The 26,853-nt window shown below is 32.2% G+C and overlaps 2 protein-coding genes across 4 annotated transcripts in view; one reads left to right on the top strand and one right to left on the bottom strand.

Annotated features, from left to right (window-relative positions):
- Positions 1-12,395, bottom strand: part of LOC115890962 (reticulon-1-like) — a 42,907-nt gene extending 30,512 nt beyond the window's left edge. The window contains exons 1-2 of one of the 2 annotated variants that reach the window (XM_030911331.1): positions 11,418-12,394; positions 4,976-5,011 (exon numbers count right to left, since the gene is read on the bottom strand). In XM_030911331.1, the coding sequence (XP_030767191.1) occupies positions 4,976-5,011; positions 11,418-12,219 (838 nt within the window). In that variant the 5' untranslated portion in view covers positions 12,220-12,394. Of the gene's footprint in view, positions 1-4,975; positions 5,012-11,417 lie in introns of both variants that reach the window. The other variant, XM_030911332.1, reaches the window with a different exon arrangement.
- Positions 12,396-13,117: 722 nt separating this feature from the next.
- Positions 13,118-25,852, top strand: LOC115890972 (serine palmitoyltransferase 2). 2 transcript variants are annotated; one of them, XM_030911342.1, is made up of 10 exons: positions 13,121-13,579; positions 13,671-13,724; positions 13,915-14,111; positions 14,163-14,294; positions 14,801-15,165; positions 16,483-16,692; positions 22,009-22,136; positions 22,200-22,363; positions 23,107-23,205; positions 24,617-25,852. In XM_030911342.1, exons 1-10 carry the CDS (start codon positions 13,496-13,498, stop codon positions 24,858-24,860), a joined length of 1,677 nt encoding a protein of 558 aa, XP_030767202.1. In that variant the 5' UTR covers positions 13,121-13,495; the 3' UTR covers positions 24,861-25,852. The 2 variants fall into 2 exon arrangements, with proteins under 2 accessions (XP_030767203.1, XP_030767202.1); XM_030911343.1 differs by lacking the exon at positions 24,617-25,852 and having other exon boundaries at positions 13,118-13,579; positions 22,200-22,376.
- The last annotated feature ends 1,001 nt before the right edge of the window (positions 25,853-26,853 follow it).

Here is a 26,853-nt window from a genome sequence, read left to right as displayed (position 1 = left end):
TCAGGTGGTAACTCTGCTGTAAAAAATGTCAAGTTGCCACATTTATTTATTTATTTCCTGAAATTGTCATTCGTTTTGACATGTTAGTTTTGTATTACGAGTTTTTGATTTAAATGATTTGTGTTGTGATACACTTTAAGCTTGAAAATTTTATCTAGCCAACCTAGATCGGGGAAGTTAGCAACTCATTGAAAGCAGGAATTATAAAATACGATCCTGCTTGGGCTGCTACAATCCTGCTTTATCCTGCTTCAAATCCCAACCCAGCCACACCTACCAATTTTGAGCTATAGTTACTTTTATTTTGGTTGTTCACTTCCCAGTTGGCAACACATGAGAGGCAGGATCGCCGAAACTGGTTCCTGCTTGCGCTACTTGCGCCAAAACTGGTTCCTGCTGATCGCCAAAACTGGTTCAAACAACACTTGCTGTTTTTAAGATACAGCAAGTTTAAGTCTGCTTGGTGACGTCACACATAGCAACACAATAAAAGCAGGATGGCTGAAATAAGTTCCTGCTTTTGCTGCTATAATCCTGCCTCATCCTGCTTCAAACCTTATACCAGCCACTCTTGCCGTTTTTGAAATTCAGCAAATTTTGTTTTGATTACTGGAAATCGGGAATTGGAGAATTGGAGTTGTCCGCTAGGGCCCGGAACGAAACGTAAAAAACTCAAAATACTTAAGTTGTGAAACAAATAACACAAATCACACTTGTGAGAACTACGAATTCAAATTCATAGTAGAAAACTTGAAAATTTGAGGTAATGGTTGGCGGGTAAGTTAAGGCGCTTTCGGATGTCACTAAAAACTCTAAAGTTACTCCTGAGAACACTGAACCTGCCTTATTTTGTTCAACTGTTCGGAATAATTATTTATGGCTTGGAAGCTTATACATATTTTAGGCAAATAAAGCAAAAAAATAGCAGCCTAAGCTGGAACTTATCAAGTTAAAAAAAAATCATTCCTAATCTTAATGTGCGACTGATTACCAGGAATCGATTCATTCTGTTTTAAAAACGGCAAGAGTGGCTGGTATCGGGTTTGAAGCAGGATAAGGCAGGATTAGAGCAGCCAAAGCAGGAACTTATTTCAGCCATCCTGCTTTTATTGTGTTGCTATGTGTAACGTCACCAATCAGACTTAAACTTGCTGTATCTTTAAAACAGCAAGTGTTGTTGGGACGAAATTCGCAGCAGGATGCAACAGAGGTATAGCAACGCAAGCAGGAACCAGTTTTGGCGATCCTGCTTCCCATGTGTTGCCAACTGGGAAGTCAGCAAACAAAATAGAAGTAACTATAGCTCAAAATAGGTAGGTGTTGCTGGGTTGGGATTTGAAGCAGGATAAAGCAGGATTGTAGCAGCCTAAGCAGGATCGTATTTTATAATTCCTGCTTTCAATGAGTTGCTAACTTCCCTCACCTAGCCAATCTTGCAGTCGAACATTCTTCTTTTTAGAACCTCTTTTAGTACGAAATGTAAAAGATAGCTTAATAGACGACGCAAAAAACTCATCGCAACTTTATTAGAATATTTTGAACGGAAAAGCTGTAGTAATGGTCCTTTATGTCCCTTAAATGATGTTAAGGAGATGAGTTTTGTTAATATAGATAATAACTGTATACCGGGTGCGTCTCAAAAGTGGCTCACCCCTATAACTTTTTTTAATTTTTCAGATAAAAAAACGAGATTTGGTATGCTAGTATATGACATAAATTTCGATTGATTGACCTATTCAATTGTTTTCGGTAACTTCCTGTTTCACCGGAAATTACTACAACTTCTGATTTTTAAATAGCACCCTCGGTATTTTTTTACTTTATTCTATAGAAAATGACATTTCGAATAGAATGACATATCATATGTCAACTTTTGACATTCTCGCTTAATAAAAAATTGTATTTTAAAATTCAATCTGGAGTGCCATGGTTATGTTAAAAACACTAATTCTTAATCAAGGAGCCTTGGAAAAATAGATTTGATCGTCTAATGTTTTTAGTGTCTTGTCCTGGCCATTTAGGCCTCAAATTGTATTTTTAATCATATCTCAATTTTTTCAAATGGAACGAGGGTGGCTCATTAGCATATTTGGAAAAAGCATTTTTTACGAATAATTTGATACCACACACTTGGTATTTCGAATCAAATTTTCGTTATGAACCGCAAGTTATAATTTCAAATAAACCATATGCGAAAATGTCAAAACTTGACATATGATATGTCATTCTATTCAGAGTGATATTTTCTATCGAATAAAGTAAAAACATACCAAGGGTGCCATTTAAAAATCAAAAGTTGTAGTCATTTCCGGTGAAATGGGAAGTAGCCGACAACAATTGAATATGTCAATCAATCCTAATTTATGTCATATACTAACATACCGAATCTCGCTTTTTTAAATGAAAAAATAAAAAAGTTATAGGGGTGAGCCACTTTTGAGACACACCCGGTATATATTTATAATTAATTCATTTTTCCAAAAAAAAATCCTATTTCGCCACTGCAAGAAAATCGACAAAATAAAATAGTTATTTTTTTGTAAACACTGCTTTGTAGGATTTTTTTGGAGAGATAAATCCGCCACATAGGTATAGACATTTTTTATAATTCATGTTTGTTTCCTAAAATATTTTGATTAAAAGAGAATATGTAAAAGTAGGCAACGCTGTGTAGGTCAAGCTTATCACGTGACAAAAAGTTTATTTGCTATGATCTATATTATGAAATTTCCAACAATAACCAAAAATGTTATGAAAGTAGGGATGTACGATCCAACAAATAATCGATCTAAAATATTTAATATCTTAGACAAGGAAAGAGAGGGGACAGGTAACACGGCAGCTGAAAGTGAAGCCACTTGTCACCACACGAAATTCTCCAATGGCGTAGCATAAGAAATTAGCTTGTACCTAGACGATAAAAAATATTTATTAAAACGTTAACTAATATATCGTTTATTTTTGAGTAATGCACATACAATTTTGTATTTTATAGTCTCACCTTTATAATATTAGAATATCTAAGCCGATAATGCAACATTTATTTAACAGTCACAGTGAACTGATCATCAAGACAATTATTTATTTATTAACGTGTGTATAATGTATAATTAAATAAAAAATAATGTAAATATATATGTTTTAAACGTGTATATACATATATACCGTATGATCGAAAAATAACGGCCTCCTGTTTGTTTGGAAATGACGATCGGTAATGACATTCCCCATACATATAAAATGACATAAAAATTATATAAAATGACATCGAAAAAAGACTGAGAGAAATGGCATCGACAAGCCAACTGGACGCCGTTTTTTTTTTCGATCATACGGTATAATAATGAATCTAGGCAATCCCCTTCACACTTGCCTACGGTTTCAATGAATAATGTAATTTTTAATATTTGTTATCTTCAATCATAAGAATATCCGAATTTTCCGCAAAAAAAAACAATTCTAGAAGCTTTGTGTTATTTTATTTATTTATTTTTAAATTTTTTTTAATTACTCACTGAAACTATTATTATACACCTAAACTAGCAAATTTTTTGAAAGGATATTTAAAAAAATATTGTAACAAGTACCCTACCACAAGTTAATCCCCCAGCAAATCTTGGTAGGTAAATTTAAGTTTTATGTAACAACTATACATATAGATTTTTATATCCAAAATTTGTCATGTTTTTTTTATAGTTGACTATTATTATTTTACATATTTGATAACAATACTTTATACATTTTTTTACATGTAAAATATATAAAAAAATGTTTATTGCAGAAATTGTATTTTTCTGATTATAATACCCTACGCCCCTGGAGAAATCATGTCTGAGTAGCATTATTTATAGTTTCAAACATTAATTATAATATAGGATATTGAAAATACTACTTGGAATTAATAAAAATAGTTGGCTTTGGATGTGGTACAAGACATATTAAAAGCATTTTACATATTTTTACTGCTATAATGAAAAAAATGTACATTTTATGCCTACATAGCACAAGTTGTGTATCAACTTTTACCTGTAAAATTAGGGTTGCCAGACGTCCGGCTAAAGCCGGACATGTCCTCCTTTTTTGGCAATTTGTTAATGTCCGGCCGGCTTATCTTTATGTCCGGCTTTTTTCCATTTTACGAAAAATTGTTAATTAATTTCGATTTTTATAATACTAAAAAGTGCAAAGTGCAACAGCAAACCGGCAACCGGTCAACCATAAAAATCAAACCAAGACCGGTTCATTAGTGTATAAGATAAAAAAAGAAAATAATTTTATTGAAATTTTAGCTTTGTTCGGGTTCTTGTTATTACCGATTCTGAACCGTCCTAGAACTCTGCAGCGCATGCGCAAATGAAATAATGTCTTCATATTTCCTTCTGCGCATATGCATCACAGTTCTAGGACTGTTCAGAATCTGTAATAACAAGAACCCGAACAAAGCTTTTATAAGCTTGTGTAAATGCTTAATAAGTAAAGAAATGTCCGGCTTTTTTATCAAAAATCAGGCTTTTTTGTACAATTGTCCTACTTTTATACACTGTCCATCTGGCAACCCTAGTAAAATGTAATTCCAGTCATTTTTTTCTCGCTTCAGCTTTTGCAGCCATACGCTGAACATCTCACCACATACTAAACAACACAGTTTATAAATTTAAAACAAAACAGTATTCACAAAAAACATAAAAATTCGCTTGGTGTCACCTCGAAATCTTGTCCACAAAGTATGGCCGCCGATCAAATTTTGGCCTCAAAATTTTTTCACTGGAGAATATGCGTTTTAGCTGTCCCCTCTCTTTCCTTGTCTAAGTTTAATATGCAATGTATCGAATTAAAAATATCGAGTTTAGTACAATAAAATATCGATATTCTCTAAAAATCACCCATAGTCAAACTAAAAATTCTAAGCATGGCCAAAACAAAAATTTACAATCATGCAGAAGAGTTGATTTTTTAAATGGGTTAGTGTCCTTACCTTTAGGATTTAACCGTTCTGGATTAAACCATGTATCTGGAAAAAAGAAGGTGTTAGGTTAGTGTTAGTTTGACAGAAAGCTATTTACAAAAGAGTATTAAAAGAATCTACATACGATAATACCGTATGATCGAAAAAAAAACGGCGTCCAGTTGGCTAGAAAATGACGATCCCGATATATTCCCGATGACATTCCCGATATAATCTAATATACAGGAGTCTTAAATAAGTGTAAATATTTTCAGGGATGGTATATCTCGATAAAAGAAACATATATATTTTCTCTTCGCCGTTTTTCAAATTAGTCCAAAACAAACGAGTTATTGAAGTTTGCCGTTTAAAAAAGTTTGAGAGCCACCGAATTGTTTCTGTATTTACATCCCTTTTAGTGCAGGAACCAAAAATTTGCGGTAACAGGCAGTTCTAAAAAGTTTTCTAAAATATACAAGAAAATTTAACAGAAAATGCACGATTTTTAACATCATTTTGCACTTATTTAAGACTCACCCTGTATAACATTCTCGTGTTACAGTTTTAGTGACCATACTCCTCCGAAACAGCCTAACCGATTTTGATGAAATTTTATATTGTTGCGGACCCATGTAGACTCGACCTAACCTAACTATTATATCCCGCCCTCAGATGACCTTAACATCACATTAAAGAATAATGCGCGACACCGTAATAATTCATTCGAAGTTTCGAGTAGAATCGAATTCCACTGGAATGGAGTAGTATATACGAGAACAATCGAAACCTTCTCTATGCACCTAACGATCTATGGACTATTAGAGAAAACTTTAGCTGTGGGTATAAAAGCCGGCGGCTGTGGCGTAAAGAGGGCAGACATAAATAGACGAGTACAGTTGACGCGCTAAAATTCAAAATAAATTCTTTCTAGAATAATAGTCATAAATCGTTTGTAAATAGTTCTTTAAGTCTTTTACCGTTATTGTTTTTGTTAATTAGTGTTAAATAAATAGTGTTTAAATAAATTGTGACTTTCTATCCACACGGAACCTACGAAAAACGTAACAATATGTACAAATATTCAGTAGGTCTGAGAATAGTAAATAGAATAGAAAATAGAATATCTATTTTTTTATAAGGGTGATAAAGGATGGTCCATCCCAATTTTTTTTTAAATTTTTTGGACAACATTTTTTTTTTAATTTTTTTATAATGTGGCATTGTGGCATTAAAAAAACATAACCCTAAAAAATTGTCACCCTTTTACCATAAAGCCTTCAACCCCTATTTTTAATAGCGATATTATTAATTCAATAATTTTCAACCCCGTTATAAAATGACAGTGATCTTTATTTTATAGCCATCGCTGACGCCGTTTTTTTTTTCGATCATACGGTTATCAAAAAGTGCATAAAAAGTAACGTAATTATTATTTTAAATGCGAACAAGAAAGCTAGCACTGTAACGAATGTGGTACTATTCCATATAAGAAAACAAAGACATCGTTGAAATAAGTAGACTGTGGCAAAACTTCAACAAGTCATAATGATAGGAAATTTTTAAATGAGACAAATATAATCTTTGTAAATATTTGAACAGAAATTTGCCTAGTCAACAAAAATAATTTTGTATTTATTCAATTAGAACTAGTTAAAGCTCATTTTCTAAAAGAAGAACAATGTAAGTTTATTAAAATTGGAAAAAAATATATACGACTACATATTTAGTCATATCATATTTTATATTTTCAACACAGTTGAAGAGGTTTTCATCGGTTTCCAATAAGAATATTCTAATTTCTTTCAACAATTTTCAACAAATTTTCGAGAAAATCATCTACTTACATATTTTATGGTTTGTGTCTATGACTATGGGTGGCCGTTATTTATAAAGTTTATCATTTCTCTCACGACTACCTCTAAATTTTTAGTTTATTGTCTAAAAAATAACAGACCATTGTAAACCCTTAATATTCACAATAAACCTTGCCCCAAAGACGATTCGTTTCCCATTTAAATTACATAAAATTTTCCACTTTTTGCAAATATATTTTTTTCTCTCGATCTTGTTCTCTCGCAGCCATAACAATCACATGTTATACAGAATTGAACGCTCTACAAAAAAGGTCTTACAATTTTTAGATAAACCCACTCCTTCAAAAGATATTCACGGTTAAAGTAAACTACTCGGTAAATTCCTAAATTTTTCAATTTTTTTGACAATATCATGATTATTTTTGAAAAATTTAATCTACTATTTGAAAAAAAAAAATTTCACGATACCATGAAAAACAATTTTGAATCATGAAAAACAATTGAATGCATGACAGGTAATTAATTCTAATACTTATTATTTTTGAGCTTGTTAGATTCTTTTGCAGTACTTAATTAACTAATTTTAAGTAAGTTCGGTAAATTTTTGTTATTTTCCATTAACATTTTTTTTTCTATTGAGTTGACGATTTGAATTTATCAAAAGCAAAAAAAAAAATTAAAATCAATCTAAAAAATGTTTATTAAAATAAATCAGCTATACTGTTAAATACTACTAAACTACTAATACATACTAAAGGTTTAAACTTCATTAGACTTGAAAATTTCTTAATTCCCAACCTTAACACCATCAGAATTGTATATTTTTACAGTAATAGATTAAATTTTTGAAAAATAATGGTTTATTTTAATATTTACATCTTACAAAAATTATTGTCCCATTTTTTTATGTTTATCTTTTAATTTTTATAACATTCCATTTCTTTGTTTTCTTCTGAACGCCATTAGTTTTGTGCGCATATACCCCTTCTCCAACCCTCGATAACACCACAGTATACATATTTCAACAAAACCCTTATTATTTTTAACTAATTTCAATTAGATAACATGGCGCAACGACGCACAGCCGCAAGCACCTGCTTTTTGAATCATCCATCGCAATCAAGGCTCAAGGTCCAACCTTGATGCAAGTGTACATCGATATTAAAACCACCATTACTACGTATACAAAAAAACGCATTTCATGCTATACTCAAGGGCTGAATTGTGATACCTACTTGGACAAAACATGACGCACAACAGTGACCTTCCCTTCGCTTTTTTCTCGCCCTTATTGCTGGGTCTACTCAGTTCCGAGCCTACGCCGTTCAAAACTTCGTCCACTACCTCGTTGGCGACCTTTTTCACTTCGTCCACCATAGCTGCCCTTTTCGATTTGGACTGGGCTGGCTACGATCGATAATCGAGAGGGTGGCGCGCGTTTGACAGATGCCAGGGGTCGGAAACGATAGAAAAAGAGATGGAATTCGCGAAGGTTTAGTGAAAAACAAACGTGTATTAATTGTAGAGTACCGGAAAATATCGTACTATGACCGATTCTTTATAACTGAACAACTAGAGATGTTCGAGTTTAGAGGTGCATGTGTGTCTAGGGAACCAAAGATGCGCTTGCGCTTCCTTAATCAATTGAAGGTTGGGAATTATTGATAACGTCGTGCATTGGGGGATATGCCTATTCATATCTACAGGGTGACTTATAATTCCGGGTCTAGACCAAGCAGACAAAACAACGACAAGACAGAAACATTCATGTTTTACGACAAAATTGCGACAAATCCAATACATTTCTCCTATTTTTGTTTTGTTTCAAAATTCGGAGACTTTTCTATTGTCTATGTTTTATTCGTATATTTTGCGATAAGTTGTCGGTGCAGTGTGGATGGCGTGTGCTGCCAACAGTACGAGACCAGTGAAATCACACATGGTTAATAAAACTCATTCGCAACAACTAAACTTTTGACTTTGTTGTACTTTTGTCCTTGCGGTGTGGACAATTTGTCTCATGTTTGCCTTGTCAAAATTCCCCATTTTTTGTCATGTTTTTGTCTCAAAATCGTATTTACTTTTTGTCGCCCGGCATAAGAACCACGATAAATCATTTTTGAAGTGAAACTTCTTTACGCGCGCTGGGAATAAAGATTCAAGGCCGTGACACACGAGCTGTATGTAGTCACGACACGCGTCACGAAAAGTGGTAACGATCGAAAAAATCGGGCCCTATGTGAGCTAGGGACCTGAAACTGTGCTGAAACTCGGTATGGGTTCATATTTTTGAAGACGTTTCGTACAACAAACCAAACCCCATCATCAATGGCCAAGGAATCGTCCGATTTAAATGAAATTTGGTATTTCGATATATTAGACCAAGACCAACTTGAGCGTACAGCACGTGTCACTGTGGCAGTTAGTTTTGACGTAAGAAACGTCAAAAGTTAATGTCGTCCGATCCGTTAAATTCTGTGGTCCGATCGCGACCAAATTTGGTGGGTAGGCTATGTGAGCGACGGTGCACAAGGTCCTACCCTGCAAAGTTGGATACGACGAGACGTTTCGTTTACATCTTCATCAGGGTAGGACTAAGGATTTGATAATGAAGAAAAGTGTGGGTCGATTTCGGCATTGTTGGGGACGGGCTACAGGATGACGCCCTCGACGTTTCGAATCGATGCCTCTAAATGGACGAAATCATCAGGATTTTCTTTAATTATGGGTCGATTCGATTGGAACCAAACTCGGCACGTGGATAGAGGTACCCGAATGGAGTCCTCAAACGGACATTTCAAACTACAGTTTTTCAAACATATCCTTAAAATCCTTCAATTTAATAGCTCTTAGTAAGCTTTTATAATCAAGGAATATCACAAAGCAAGTTTTGAAAATATTCCAATTTTAGCCATTTTAATTATATGTAGACAACAATGTATATTTCTGCATGCTTAGATACAGAACATACTTTGCTCCAAGAGCAAAGGACAAGCACATAACTGGGGATGACTTAAAAGATAAATAATATTAAGTATCGTTATTGATAACTATGAGTCTATATTTGAATGGTCTAGTCTAGAATCATACTCAAATGAGTGGTACTTTGACCTAATATGGTGGAGATACGCCCAAATTGATGATTAACAGAATCATCGTTGAAAGGCCACGTCAAATACCTCACTGAAAACAATAACACGTCAACTGAGAGATAAAAATAACAAAAAAAAAGTTTACAGGGTATTAATAAAAAGTATATTAATATACTTATAGAGGTGGAATCACACTTTCGAAAAAAGCTCAGTTTTCCATTTAAAATTTTAGCTTCCATTTTTTAATATCTAAGTACTGTATGAACGAAAAAAAAAATTGGCGCCGGGAGACACGTATAGCCGCCCATACTAAAATATGTTAATAAAAAGTTGATAGGCAGTTTTTTTAGTTTCAAAGTAAAGGAATTTTCCAATTTTTTTTATCTCAAAAACTGCGACTTTGACTGATTTTGATGTTATTACAAATTTTGTTGCAAATATTATTCCTAATCTTAAATTGAAAACCGCGTTTCGCTAGCTACTGTAATTTTGGAGTTACGATTTTTTTAAATTTTTAACCCCCTTCCATACCCCCTTACCAACCACCACCCCCATCAAAAACTAATGGCCAGATTCTCGGGTGCCACAGTATTTTTGTGCCAAATTTGGTTAAAATCGGTTTAGCGGTTTTTGAGTTATCGTGTTACAGACGGACAGACAGACAGACACCATGAAAATATTTTGTATTTAGGTCATTTATGACCCAAATAGCTAATTTTGAGTGAAATTAAAAAACTTTTTTTTTGCCGATCTTAATAAATATATAATAAAAACGGCGTCCAGTTGGCTTGGAAATGAGGATCGATGATATTCCCCGTATAATTTTACATGTAATGATAGCGATCTTAATTTCATAGCCGTCGCTGACGCCGTTTTTTTCGATCATATTGTATAAGAAACGATGATTTAATTTCATATCAACAATCAACATAGCATCAAAAATAGTTCATTGTGATGTGTGAAATATACAGGGAGTTAAGATTTTCAAAAAAAGATCTATTATTTTTGAAAGTATCCAAACCTCTGAAAATAGTTACTTAAACCAAATTATCTATATTAAACAGAATTTGTAGGGATAATACCTTAAAATTATTGTGATTATGATCACGACTAGGTATGTTGTATAAACCAGGCATAATATCTCTCTTCTACGCATAAAATAGAAAATAAATTCATTTTATTTACTTAATTATGAATATAAACTAAATCCACTCATTAAATAATTATTAATCATTATTATTTCTGAGAGATTCAGTATTTAAAGCAAATTTCTATAGCCTGAAATCATTCTTTAGAAAACAAGTATGAGTCATTAAATGAGGTAAGTAAACAAAATAGATACAAAGGATTAGCATAGGAGTTCTGATGCAAATATGCTTATATAAAAATACCCAGCAAACAGTGTTGCAAATTCAAAAAAATAAAATAGAGTAAATATTTATCCCTAATTATTGTTTCTAACCGAGATTCAAGGTGAAAGATAAAAAATACCCTCATATAAACCTACATCATGCAAATTAAATGTTAGCATGCATGCGTGCAAATATATTGATAAAATAAACTTACCCAACCCCATTTTACAGAATAATGCTTCAGCGTCTGTGAATTTCTGTCCAGGAAGTTTCTTGGCACACACCTCAGTTTTCTGAGGTGCAGGAAGATCAGCTGGTTTCTTTTCTGGAACAATTTTTGGCTGAATTTTCACTGGTTCTGGTTCCTTGACTGGTTCCACCTTGCTCTGTTTTGGTTCTTCTTTCAATATTTCTTCGTAGTCTTTATGTGGAAGCTCAGGAATATCCTTGAAAGTTTCTGTTTTGGTTTGTGCAGGAACAACGTTATCAGTGACAGACTTTTTAACTTCTTCAGGCTTGTTGAATCTAAATTCATCACTTTCAGGCTCACTGTCCGAGTATTTTTCCAGTACTTCATCGTGATGGGGCTCTTTTAACCCGCCTCTTTCGTTATTCAAGAACGAATTTATATTGCTGGCGTTAAATGACACTTCCTGTGGCTGAACACTGGCAAAAGGATCAGTCATATCTTTCAAAAACCTGTTTATATTCTCTTCGTTTTCGTTCCTGTTGGAAAAAGGGGCTGGATTAAGATCAACAAGACTTTCCATTTTTTGTGGTATTAGGGGTTGGTCTAATAAACTGTCTCCTGCTGCGGTGTTGAACTCGTTCTTTTCCTGCTTATCGATTTTTTCGTGGCGTTCATGCGTGTCCTCGCCAGACGATTTTAACCCCAAAAGGTCTTCTGTATGCTGTTTAAATTCTTGCAGGGGGCTGCTGTCGTGCCCCAAATGTTCGAAATCGTCTGGGGATTCGCTGTCGAATCTCGGGGGCTCGAATTGTTTCAAATGATCCATTTTTAATGAGTTTCACTCGCGCCTCTTATTAAAAACCGTCAAGTAAACGCTCTTAATTACATACGAAGAGAAATGGGTGGATGTTCTTGCACTTAGATACCGTTTCAGTAGCGATTTGGTTCTTGAACGATGGTTTTTTGATTTGCCGGTTGGATTCGTCTCCCGTTGATATCCAACAAGCGACACAGTTGCCAAAGTTACATTAATGCCAAATGTCATGCACCTAATTAAATTACTGTTTACAACCATATAATAAAAAGACAACATAAAATCTCTTAAACGTTCAATAGAAAAAAATACACAGTTTCGCCCACACTTATTTTTTTCCAAATATCATCAGTTAATTTAAACTAAATTTTTAAAATAAATTTAATTTATTATTTAACCATTTGGCAACGTTGGTATGCCTAGAACGGGATTCAGAGAGGGGAAACAATGAATCACCTGCCAACATAGACGTACTATTCCGCTAAATAATAAACTCATTACTTTCTATTTTTTTAGCTTAAACAAAAAAAAACAATAATTTTGGAATATGTTTTCGGGGTAAATACATCCTAATCAATTTCAGCTTCTTGTAGTATACAAAAGTGACTCATATTTTGCGATGCGATAAAAAATGTTTAGAAAATTACGTAATTAAGATCACTTGAACTTGACATTCGTGTGAATTTCCTTTTATCGAATTTCGTTTTGTATTTTTAAAAGAGATCATACTTTTAAATACCGTTTTAAATGCTTTAATTGATGTTTGTTTTAAATAGATTTAATTGAAATTATATGAAAAACAAAATACTGCGCCACTGTGAAAAAATGCATTGACGTTGCAATTTGATGATTCACAAATGCGTTACCATGACAACAAATCTATAAAATTTCGTTTACATTTTGATACCATTTTGATGTGCTTTCTATATTTGATAGAAATACACGAAATATTTGAAAGAAAATCGACATAATTAACTTTTTAACTATAACAAATCGAAAAAGTGTCGAAATATAATTAAAAGTTGTTAATTTTATCGTTTTTTTTTCGTTGATAATTCGAAGGTCGCGCGACCAATCTGAAACGCCGCATACCGCAAACACTTTGCGCACAAGTTTAAGTTTACATACAGTTTTCGGCGAAAAGAACACGATTTTTCCCTGTCGCAGTCGCGAAAACACACTGGGCGTTGCGTGTTTGTGAGGTTATATCCTCGCCAGTGGGTTTGGCGTTTTATTTTTATTTTTATACATTAACTATCCTCTTATTTATTAAATTAATCGCGCCATAATGGGCCTAGAAACTAACGGATCTACACTAACCCAGAACGGAAATGGATACATCAAAACGAAATGCCAAAACTCAGGACTGAATGTAAGCAAACCGATTTCATTTATTGCTAGACATGCCAGAAAGTTTTTTATTAGTTTAATTGTTTAAATGAACATCTTGAATTGGGTTTCAGCGATTCAAACGAATAGATAAGATGAACGGCGTCATAAATGGCAAACTCAATTCCGTAAGTATTTTAGTTTGTTAAAAAATTATTACCAAATTATATTTTAGCCTGAAATATATTCTATGCGCGTAATTCTTTAGTTTTATCGCTCTATTTATGTTACTACTCGTAAAAATTCACCATAAAAAAGTTTTATATCCTCCTAAACAATGTACTATTGTTCAAAATAATTTGTTGTTTTTTTTTCTAGAAAACTTCTAATGAAACACACAAACCCAGTACAAAAGTACTGAAAGAATCTTTTGAACCACCGACTTTAATCACCGCAATTCTGACCCAGATAAGTTTTTACATTCTTATGCTGTTAGGATTTTTAAGTCAGTTGCTACGGCCACCGAAAGTGGTTAAAGAGAAGGGTCGAGCTGGGTATCCACCCTTATACGACAGGTAACTTGTTATTAACAATGTATAGGAAAGACTTGTATGTTTCTTTTGTAGATTTTCTGCCTTCTATTTGAGATATGTATATAGGAGAGTGAAAGATTGTTGGAATCACCCGATATGTAGTGTTCCGGGCAGCGAAGTAGTTCTCAAAGACAGAATAACCAGGGATAATGGATGGACTTTTGAGTGAGATATTCAAAATTAAATTTCTATCATAACGTAAATAGGGTGTCCCAATATTCCGTGGTCATTTGGATTTTAATCCAAGTAATCAAAAAAATGAGCTCTTAATTTTAATAGGAAGGTCCTCTGCCTTTCAGTTTTCTATTTTTTCCTTATTAGAAAGAAAAATGCATATCTCGATATCTACTATTTGGAAAAAATATATTGTCTCACATGTTTGCAGGAAATTGTGTCTACCAGTGTCTACCAACTTTTTTTTCAGAGTATATTATAGTGAAAAAAAAAATCAATATTTTTGAGCCACCCTAGTGGACATAGAACTACTATGCATTTTAAGCACTTAACTATAGAGGTAAAGTGTGTGCAATTAGCTTATTTTGATTCAAAAAATACTTAGTTGTTCAATGTTCACGGAAAATTCAAACTCCCTGTATATTTTGTAGGTATGCTTTGGAAAAAAATCCTCAAATTTTGCACCAAACCAAACCAAACTTTTTTTCTCATTACAGGATGACAGGAACTGAAACAAAATGTGTTAACCTAGCTTCTTATAACTATTTGGGCTTTGCTGAAGCCTCGGGCCCCTGTGCCGAGGCGGCTATCAAGTCAATCTACGATTATGGAATAAGCACGGGTGGCACAAGGCTTCAGTACGGTACTTGCCCACTGCACAATGAACTGGAAGAACTATTAGCTGAGTATTTGGGCGTGGACGATGCTATAACCTGTGGCATGGGCTATGCAACTAACGCTTTGAACATTCCTACATTGGTTGAACCCGGGTGCCTTGTGATCAGTGATGAAAAGAACCATGCCAGTTTGATTTGGGGCATCAGATTACCGGGGGCGACAGTGAGGGTGTTTAAACATAATGGTGAGTTTATAATTTTAATTTCCAGTAAAACATTCTCAAAATAGATTCATTAAGTTGGTATTAAACCCAAACAAATAAGCTTATCTTGGGTATTAATGTGTTAATCCTTCTAAAATATGAGCGATGTTTAACGCGTTTTTATTCATAGATAATTCTATAAATAATTTAAACATTTTAAAAGTTATTTTAGTCATTGCTTTTTATTTGGTAAGATACATCAGTAACAAAATTATCTGATAAAGTTATAAAATATTAACTATTAGCGCTTTTTTCATCTGAAACCAGCGGCGTAGCGTGGCGTCAATACAAGGGGATGTAATAAGTAACTGCATTTAAAAGTTACAAAAATAAAATAAACAAAAAATGTAACAGGTTAAAAAAATAATCAAACCGATTTAAAAAAGGACTAAATTTAGGTAAAAAAATAAAGCTGTGAGCGTATCTGTTATGCTTTAGAATTTTTTCTAAAAAATTCAAAAAAAATTCTAATCTGTTATGCTGGAAGTACACACTCGCCGAGACGACCCGAGGCGCGAAAAAAAATGAACGATATGTACATTGTTATTGGTTAGGAACGTCCTTTTTTGTCTCGCCTCGGGTCGCCTCGCCAAGTGTATACTTGCACCATTAGATAAAATAGTAGATAAGACCAACAAAAAAGTTTATTGAGTTTCGCCACTGTCTGGATGACCGTTAATATAACAATATAAAATTAAAAATAAGATAAGCTTTAAAAATTTAAATAATTATATTCTATTTTGGTAATAAATATATTTTTTTCTCTATGACGTTATTTAAAATATACATTTTTGTTGTCTAATTTCACAGATTTGGGTATTTTTATAAATAATTTTTATGGTTGATCAAACCTTATACTTTTTTAGTAAATACTGCTGATATTCGGTTTAAATTAAGCTTCCTAGTTGTTAAAATATCAAAGTTATAATTGGTTGGCTTATTTCTTGCCAGCAAACTTGGCATTGAGCTAATTTAAATTTATATTGAGTCCTTTCAAATATTATGTGCCAATAATTAGAAAGAAAATATAGATGAATTATTGATCTTGTACAAATACAGTATGATCTAAAAAAAACAAGTCCAGTTGGCTGTGAAATGACGATTGATAACATTCCCCATATTATTTTACATATAAAATGACAGCCATCTTCATTTCATAGCCATCAACCAACCAAGCCGTTTGTTAAAAAAACTATTTAGGTTTAATTTCACATTCGTATTACTTTTGATAAATTTTGTACAGTCTACCGTCCTTTATTATTGAATTTTAAAATAATATTTTTATTGTTTTCTTTAAAGATGTGAATCATCTGGAGGAACTCCTGAAAGAGGCCATCTATTTTGGCCAACCGAACCAACCAAAAGGTGCCTTCAAACCGTGGAAAAAAATTGTGATAGTTGTTGAAGGAATCTACAGTATGGAAGGTACCATTGTGAGATTACCTGAAATTATTGTCTTGAAGAAAAAGTACAAAGCTTACCTGTATTTGGACGAGGCCCATAGTATAGGTAAGCTGTTATTATTATTGTGTATTTTTTTAGCAAAAATTCTTAATTAGTATACAGGGTCGCTGTTATGTATGGAAACGGTCGATTATTAGGTAAAATTAGTGATGTTGGTAGCGAATATTTCCATTCGAATTTTGCAGGAAATTTCAGAAATTTCCGAAATGTTTGGTCCCAAAATCGCGAATATTCGCAAAAATCCGAATTTTGCAAGAAATTTCTTTTCAAAATTCAAGACATTGAGCCAAAATTTAACGACAGTGTATCAAGTATGCCTATTCTTAAATCAGAACAAAAAGAATGCTTCTCCGCCTTACAAAATAGAAAACGTATGGCTCTTAAAATAATGCATTTTGCCGCGAATCTCTATTTCCGCGAATCCTCTGTTTCCTGGGAGAGCACCTTAACAATGAAGAACACATAGCCGCTATAGAATTTATCAACAATATCACCAACAAACGTCCTCAGTTTGTCAATAATAAAGAAGCCATTTTTACAGATGTAACAAATTATTGCGCCAAATCGGGTTTATGGGCTCTCGACTACTTTTGGATGTCAGTTAAAAATGTAGACTGTCTAAGTTGGTGGCAAGCAATATGTAAAAATACTCAGTAGAAATATTTAGCTGTTGCTCTGCTGTCTTTAACAACGTCATCTGCAGCCACTGAGAGAAGTTTCAGTACTTACAGTTTTATCCATACTAAAAAAAGAATCGCTTAACTGCATAAAGAGCCGGCAAAATAATGTTCGTAGCTCATAACAATAAATTATTATTACAAAAACAAAAAGTGGATGTGGAACATGATATGCAACAACATGAAACTTCTCCAGAACCACTAGAACCCGTAGAGGTAGAGGTCCATCCTTCAGAATCAGAACCAGATGTTACATCAAATATACCTGATTTTGAAATAAAAACTGACGAAAACAGTACTGCTACTACTACTACTACTACTACTACTACTACTACTATAATCCCCTATGAAGATGGGACCAGCTCGGCGCCTGAAAGTATTCCGGAATAGAATAATTCAGTTATTTGTGTTTTACGTTTTTAAATTAATATTTCGTGCTTTTTTGTTTTTTTTTAAGTTCATAGTCATAGTTCATGGTTTATGTACAAAGTACAAATGTTACCAAATAATTTTTGTTATATATTATGTTTATGACTTTTAGGAGTTATGTATTGTTTATTAAAAATATAACAACTAATATTATATTTATTGTTTTTTTCCACTTACATGTTGGTATCAAATGTCTATCTAATTTATTCATTGTATCACAACAAAAAATATGTAAAATTGTAAAAGTTTCGGAAATTTCCTGCAACAATCAAAAGTTTCCGAAATATTAACATCACTAGGCAAAATAAAGGAGGTACCGCAAAAACTTTATATATAAAATAGTAGTGGGAACCATGTGGGAACTATCGAATGAATACTATCGAAACATTCGATAGTTGCAATTCATTCGAATAATTCGATAGCTAGTAAGAAAACATTCGTTGAAAACTATTCGAATAAAAAATATCGAATAGATGCGTCATCTGCCTTGAAATATTGTATTCTAGTAATTCGGCAGCAAAAACCATTCATTTATAAAATTCATTCATTTATCAAATTCATTTATTCGTCAGGATCGATTTTAATAAAATATAAACTGGATTTTAGTTGTCGTCCGGCGACGTAGGTTTCTTTCCTAGAAACCCGACAGCGGTCGGTGGCAATGCTATGAAAGAAGCCGGCATCTTTGATGTTTTTGCGGAGTCAAATAAAGATAAGGACACATTATTTTTTTTATTGAGGTGCTATAGGATTTACACAGAAAATATATTATGAAGGGCGCTGTTGCCATATATTCGTATTAGTTGGTATTAGCAAAGAATATTATTCTTTAGCATTAGTTAGTTAGGGATAGTATGTCTATATATGTTTTGCATTTTTTTATTAATATATTCTGTTGTTACACTGCAATAATACTTTTTATTTTGGATGTAGGAAAATGATTTTTAATGTTATTAAGCAAAGACTGGTTTAATACATTGATAAAATTTTTATTTTATCTTTTTATTTAGTTTCATAAAATAACAGTAATAATTTGTTATACCTATTAACAACAAAATTTACAATCATTTAATAATATAAACATCTTTTTTAAGTAGTAGCAAAATATAAACAACAAATAGAAGTCAAAAGTATTTATATTAGATCCTATTTAAAAATAATATAGTCTCTATGTGGCAACGTTGGTTTTTTAAATAATAATAATTACAGAACTAATTTGTTATATTAACAACAAATTTTAAAATCATGAAATATAAAGACTTATTAATTTTCTAAGCCTGCAGTGTAATGGAAGGAAAATATAAATAAAAAATTAGAAATCAAAATTATTTATATTACTTTTTATTACTTTATATTACTATTTAAAAATAATATATTTACTTTTGCTGGCATTTACTTTAAAAAATAAATGAAATATTTCTTCGCAAAAAACCACATGTAAGAGAATTAGCATAAAGAAAATACAAACATTGTTAACTTTTTTTTAAAATTGGCACGTGTAAAACTTTCAATTTAATTTTCTCACCCCAAAATTTGAGTTCGATAACCATTTACTTAACCACATTACTTAAATATGATTATTAAGTTCAACTAATTCATATTGTTAAAACATCTAAAATACAAATATGTATTTTTAAAATTAATTGTAAGTTGATCTCAGCTCTCTTAAAAATTGCTACTTCTCAAAATTTCCGATTAAAAAAAATGCAATCTAACCTAACCATAATATACCATATAAAATTAAATAATTGTAAGATCGGGCTACGGAAAATCACACAAATTTTCGGAAAAATTTTGACCACTTCGCACACAATCGTCAATTAAAAAAAAACTACTATTTTAGTATTTTAAATATTTTAATAAACGCAAAATAGCATAGTATTTACAAGGCCAAGTTATAAAAATTTGAAGAACTAATAATGCACTGACGCACACAAAAATCAAACGAATACTAAATTTCATTTATCAAAAACATTCGATAGTCGTGGCGCAACGATAACCATTTAGTCGCACGGCGAGGTTGTCACATATGCTTTAGTTTACAAATGAATGAATGATTTTATTCGAATAAAACCATTCGATAGTTGAAATCATTCATTCAGTAACCATTCGATAGTCTAATTCGTTCGATAGTTCCCATCGCTAATATAAAATATAAAAGTTAAAGGGTTTATACATATCTATTAGCGGGTAATAAATTTAAGTATACAGGGTCGGTCATAAAGTCGTAGCACATCAAAGTTTTATTTTTTTAAATGGAACCCCCTGTATATTATTGCATATTTCGGTTCTTCTTTCAATTCTAAGCAACAATCGAAATACACACGATGTACCTCAAACCAACCGTTTCCGAGTTATTGACTTTTGAAAATATCACTTCAACAATTTGATTTAATTAATTTTGATATGTTCAGTTTCATTTAACGATGCCATTCTGCCGAAACTGTGATACTTAATAATATTTGACATTAGTTCTCAAGTTAGCATTTATCTATACTAATATATAAAATCCTTAAGTGACTGATATACTGATTAATCACGATCCTGCTCAAACCACTCAACGTAAGAAGCTCAATTTTGGCATACAGGTTGATTCTAGGGTGTAGAGGTTCGATAAGAAGGGATTTTTCGAAATTCCAGTTCCAAGAGGGTGAAACCACCCCTCAAATATTACAATATTTTTTATTTAAAAAACGGTCAAGTTTCCGAAAAAACGCTTAAACACGTATATTTTATTTTGTTTTTTTACATATTTTAAGATTTTTAAAAAATGTATACAGGGTGTTTCGAAAAATCTGGTCATTGATTAAATCACGATCCTGCTTAAAGCGCTTGACGTAAAAAGCTGATTTTTGGAATACAGATTGACTTTACGATGTAGAGGTTCGATAAGAAGGGATTTTTCGAAACTCGAATTCTAAGGGGGTGAAACTATCCCTCAAATATTTTTTATTTAAAAACCGGTGAGTTTTTCGGAAAAACTCTTAAACACGTATTTTATTTTGTTGTTTTTTATAAATTTATATAGGGTGTTTCATAAAATATGACCATTGAGTAATCACGATTCTGCTTAAACTGCTTGACGTTTAAAGCTGATTTTTGGCAAACGGATTGACTGTGGCGTGTAGAGGTTCGATAAGGAGGGGTTTCTCGAATCTCAGATTCCAAGAGGGTGAAAACGCCCCTCAAATAATACAATATTTGTTATTTAAAAAACGGTTAGTCTTTCGGGAAAACGCTTGGACAAGCATAATTTATTTGGTTCTTTTACATATTTTGAATTTTCTTGAAAAATCATACAGGGTATTCCAGAAAGTTGGGTAATTTCTTAACCACGATTCTGCTTAAACTGCTTGACGTAAAAAGCTTATTTTTAGCAAACGGATTTTTCGAAAGTCAAATTCCAACTAGATGAAACTACCCCTCAAATATTACCAATTATATAATAATATCGCCATATTGTTTTTTCTCATGCTGACATAAATGTGAGAAAATTTTATCTAGTTTGTATGTTAATGGAAATTCTTGCTTTGCTTTATTATCACTATTACAAATGATTCGACGCGAACGAAGTCGCTGGTACACGCTAGTAGATGTATAAAATGAGAGTATATCAAATCTGGAAATTACAAAATTTTTGTTTAACATTTCAATTGTTCAATTTATGTACATTGTGTATTACGATTATTGCTTAAAATTCAAGGAAAAATTGAAATATGCAATAATATACAGGGGGTTTCGTTTAAAAAAAAAAAGTTTGATGTGGCACAACTTTATGATCGACCCTGTATACTTAAATTTACTTATAGCTAATAGGAATTTAAAAACCCATTACAACAGTATCACAATTTCGGTAGAATGGCATCATTAAATCAAACCAAACACATCGAAATTAATTAAATTGAATTGTTTAAGTGATATTTTCAAAAGTCAATAACTCGGAAATGGTTGGTTTGAAGTACATTGTGTTTATTTCATTTTTTGGTTAGAATTGAAGGAAGAATTGAAATATGTAATAATATACAGTGGGTTCTATTTAAAAAAATGAAACTTTGATGTGCCACGACTTTATGAACGACCCTGTATACTTAAATTTATTACTCGCTAATAGATATTTAAAAATCCTGTAACTTTTATATTTGACTTTTTGCGGTACCTTCTATATTTTACCTTTTCCATTCTTTTTACTTTTTCCTTTTCCATACATAAAAGCGACCCTGTATTTTATTATTTCTTGAATATTTTATTAATTCAGGTGCGATGGGTAAACATGGTAAAGGAATCGTCGACTATTTCGGCTTAAATCCCAAAGACATTGATATTCTCATGGGAACCTTCACCAAAAGCTTTGGCAGCGCCGGAGGGTATATAGCGGGATCAAAAGTAATTAACTCATAACCATATTTTCCTAAAACAATTTTAAAATGCCTTGCGTGAACGTTTTAGAAACTAATATCGTACCTGAGAGAAAACAGTTTTGCATCTTCTCATGCCTGGGCCATGTCGCCTCCTCTAGCGGCGCAAATCATAAGCGTTTTGAAGATACTCATGGGAAAAGACGGCACCAACGAAGGCCAGAGGAGGATAGAGACTTTGGCAAGGAATACCAGGTTAGCAAGTTAGGTTAGTGTAGTATGTGTGTTACTCTGAACTATGGAGTGTAGAGGTAAGGAGAAATATGTTTGTGCATTAAAAAATGGTCATAAAAAAGGGAAGACTTAAGATGGCGCTACTGTTGCAAAAATCTGAAATTTAAAATACGCGCCGAAAATTTTTATAACAGGAAATTATTCAAAAGAGATAAATATTTGACGTGAAGGCGCGGGTTTCAAAAAAATACAAATTTTATTTTCATGTCACATGCAATAAATTTTCGATTTTTATTCAGCAGCAATAGACTGGGCCTCTAATATATAAAAATAATTGTTTTATATTCTAAAAAATAAAAACAAAGCTTTTTGGGGAATGTTTGGTTATGTTACTTTTATTCTCTTATCTATGGTTACTTTTCATTTTTTTAGATTTATGTGTCATTAGCGCCACTGTGGTTATTTGGTGAACCCTTATTCTTCCCATTTTTTCAAATAAAGTTCCATAAGAGATATTTCTCCTCATCTCTACACTCCATACTCTGAATAGAAAAAAAACAGAAAGGAATGAGAAGCATTGTATTTATTTTTCATATTGTTTGATTTTTTTTTTTCGCGACAAAAAAATCTGTTTTTATTCAGTGGAATGTCAAAGAGGCTTGTCTATGAAGTAGGACAATATTGTATGTATATGTATAGTTTTAAAAGTGGAAATGAGAAACATTTTTGTATATTTAAGCAGATTTGTTAATCTTTTTTTATAGATATTTTCGAATGAGGTTGGAACAAATAGGAGTTATCATCCATGGAAATGATGATTCCCCTGTGGTACCTATTTTAGTTTACTTCTACTCGAAAATTGGGTAAGGATTTTTCATAAAAGCATTTACTAAGTAATAAAATAAATATCATAAAATTTTGACAATACACCCTCAAATGTTCAAATTAAAGAACATAAAGATTAATTTAAGATAGGGCGATTTTCACAAATCTAAGATTTGTCAGCATTCATGGGACACAGAGCACAGGGTAGATTTTAACAACGCAAAAAATATGAAAGAAGCGATAGCTTCTAAACGGAAAATAAAAGAGGCTTTTTTAATACAGCCTAATGAGTAAGGTTCACTGCGACCTTAAAGATCTATTGTGTTCTAATACAGCCTAATAAAAATAAATGTATTGCTCAGGCATCTGTAGAGATTAGTAATGTATGGTTATCGCTTTTTTGAATTTAATGAACATGACATAAATAAACATTACATAAGTAAAAATTAAAATCAAATTAAAAAATAATCATATGCAGAAAGTTTGAATTTTTTTTTATTTTAGCTATATATAATGTGATTTTAACAGAACGTCAACGGTTTTTATAGTCGTATCTGTTGAAGAGATATATTTCCCGAAACATTCAGAATTTTTAGGGTTCCTTACCCAAAGGGTAAAAACGGGAACCCTATTACTAAGACTTCGCTGTCCGTCGATCCGTCCCTCTGTCACATAGGTCTATCTTATGAGCCGTTATAATAGCTAGACAGTTGAAATTTTTACAGATAATGTATCTATGTTGCCGCTATAAGAACAAATACTAAAAACAGAATTAAATAAATGTTTATAAATAAAAAAGTACTTTCACTAAACATTATCTTTTAAGTAAGAATTTTACATAGTTTTACATAGAATCTTTCAAGTCCTCGGTGGCCGCGTGGTTAAAGCTTTAGGACTTTACGCTGCTATGACGATGGAGCCGTAGTAAAGCAGGTTCGAATCCTAGTCAAGGGGACTTTTTTTAATCGTTTTTTTTTTAATTTTTACATATTTATTTTTACTTTTTACATATTTATTATTGATTAATACAATTTTAATAATGCGTTTCTTCATTTTTTTTTAAATTACTTATACGCGCATTTAAAATTTCAGCTAAATCGGAAAAAAAGTTTATAATAATATAGTGTCTAATGTTATATAGATAATGAATGGTACGGAACCCTTCGTGCGCGAGTCCGACTCGCACTTGACTAATTTTTTTGTCTGTTGGGCAAATTTGTTTATTAGTAAATCACTGCTGACAAGTTGGTCTCCGTTGGATTAACGCAGCAGTGTTTACAAAAAATAACTTTTTTATTTTTTAGATCTTCTTATGGAGGACTTTATTTTTTTACGTATTTCCATTACCCTTACTAGTCTTCTCCCATTTTTCTTTTTTCTACTGTTTCACACTTCGCAACTATATACTCCTACTCGGTATGTAATAAATAGACTATTTTTGGTGTTTAGGGCTATGGTTAGGACGCTGATCAAGGAAAAGATCGCTACTGTAGGCGTAGGTTATCCAGCTACACCGCTGTTTCAAGGCCGAATAAGGATTTGTTTGTCGGCCGGACATACCAAAGAACAACTGGATTATACTCTAAAAATCATAGAGAAGGTAGCTGACGAGATAGGGCTGAAATATTCGAGGAAACCTCGCGATCTCACACCAATAAACTATGACGAAATCAAAGTCTATCAGGATTTATAGACGAATACACTTGATGCAGCCTAAAAGCTTTACTTATTTTAATTATTGTTCTTAAGTTTTGTTACATTTAGTAAGATATATTACGAGAGTTGTTAAAAAAAGAGCCTTGTTTATTTGGCTTCTAGTGAAATGGTTTAACAAAATATATAAAACAATTCAAAAGGTTTTCCTCCAGTATAACAATATAGAGGTTAGTAAACTTGAGTACTGTTTGAGAACCACTGGAAATTAAAATTTTCCGGATATATCAGAGGTTCCCAAACTTTTTTCAAATTTGTTTGAGATCCACGGGTAAATCTAGATTAAAGATATTTTTTGGCGCTATTTTTAATTATATTAAAAGGTACATTTAGGACTAATACCACAGATTATATTTTATTACTTCTACTAGACGATACTAAGATAGTGTGTTGTTAAAAAAGAAGCCTTTATTATATGATTTCTAGTAAAACAGTTTATAAAGAAGATATAAAAATCAATAGTTTTCTGTTCAATATAATATAGAGAGGATCATACATTTTTCGTGTGCCTTTTCTAGTTTTTCCAGATGTATCAGTGTTTCTCATACTTTGTTGGACTGTTTAGTAGGTACCACTGTTTTTTCTAACGATCTGGTCATCAAATAAACTGCGTGGTCTGGATTTTAACGTTTGAGACAGTGACGTAGACAGCTTCAAGAAAAATCAAATGTATTAAAGAGATAAAAGTTAAGAAATAAGCATTATTGAATAGCTTAGGTATATTACCTTCGTTTACTATTTTATTTCTCATACGAACCGGCAACACTGTATGCCGCTTTTTATTTTGTCTCTCTGTCTGTCAACAGGTCGCATATATTTATCTCTGTCGTATGGATTAAAGTACAGATCACGGAAATAAAGTGACCAGGGCTAGTATTGTTTTAAAAGATCAGTGCTTTGGGACTGATACCTCAAGTATACGTTTTTTATTTCTAGTAAAAGATACTACGAAATTTGTTATTCAAAAAAAAATGGAGTCTTCTGTCTTGTGGAGTAAATAATATAGAAATTGTTTTTGGGTACAAATTGAGAACCACTGAAAATTATGTTTTTACCAGTTATATCAGTAGTTCTCAAACTATTTTTGGACTTTGGGATCTAGATAAAAAACTTTTATCTAGATCAAAGATATTTTGGTGCTTTTTTTCTTTAAATTTTGAACTCTATTATAAGGCCAGTGTTTCGGGATTAATGCCACCAGATTATAGACGAATCTGTGCTAATACATCCGTATTGTTCTACTTAATTTTTATTCGCAACATATATACATATTTTCCAGTATAGTGCAAAAGTAACTTTTATTCAGTTATATGTATTTTTAGTTAAAGTAAACGTTATTTATTGTTATGTATTTATTTTATGCCAGTTGTGTTTGTACAGGTATTACGTTATCTACTGTTTAAAACCCTAGTAATGAAAAATGTTATAATTGTGGAGATAGCTTAATGAAAATTTTGAATCCTTATGTTAATTTAAATTTAGTAATTCTATTATAAATTTATAAATCATCTTTTACTTCATGAAACATATTATATGTGTGGGGTATTTTTTAAATAAATGCAGTTGTATTTTCGGTGTGGTAGAGCTTTATAAAAAAAGTATATTAACCGCTAGTAAACAATTTTTCTTTTTCAAAAAAATCTTTTGTACCAATTAAATCATTTGCACTTATTTAAGACGGCCCTGTATAACATAGCGTTTATTTGCAGAAGCGTTAAGCTTCATTCAGAACCTCCCAATTAGTGGAATAAATTAGTGGTTTCCATTACACTTTATACTTTTTAATTTACGATCATTCACAATGTCTAAAAAAAAACAATTTAAATCATAGATAAATGAAACAAGTTTAGATTGGAAAGTGCCCATAAGGACAATGTAAACACTATTTGGCGCTATTCTTGCAACGGTCGCGACCCAAAACTTTTGAAAATTTCGGAGCGGTTCGGCTTTTTCCGGAATTATATCGTCAAATA

Source organism: Sitophilus oryzae, unplaced genomic scaffold, assembly GCF_002938485.1.
Source record: "Sitophilus oryzae breed Bouriz unplaced genomic scaffold, Soryzae_2.0 scaffold_942_pilon_pilon, whole genome shotgun sequence".
Lineage (NCBI taxonomy): Eukaryota > Metazoa > Arthropoda > Insecta > Coleoptera > Curculionidae > Sitophilus > Sitophilus oryzae.
The sequence above is the reverse complement of the archived record's forward strand: the minus strand, read 5'-3'. Positions and strand labels throughout refer to the sequence as shown.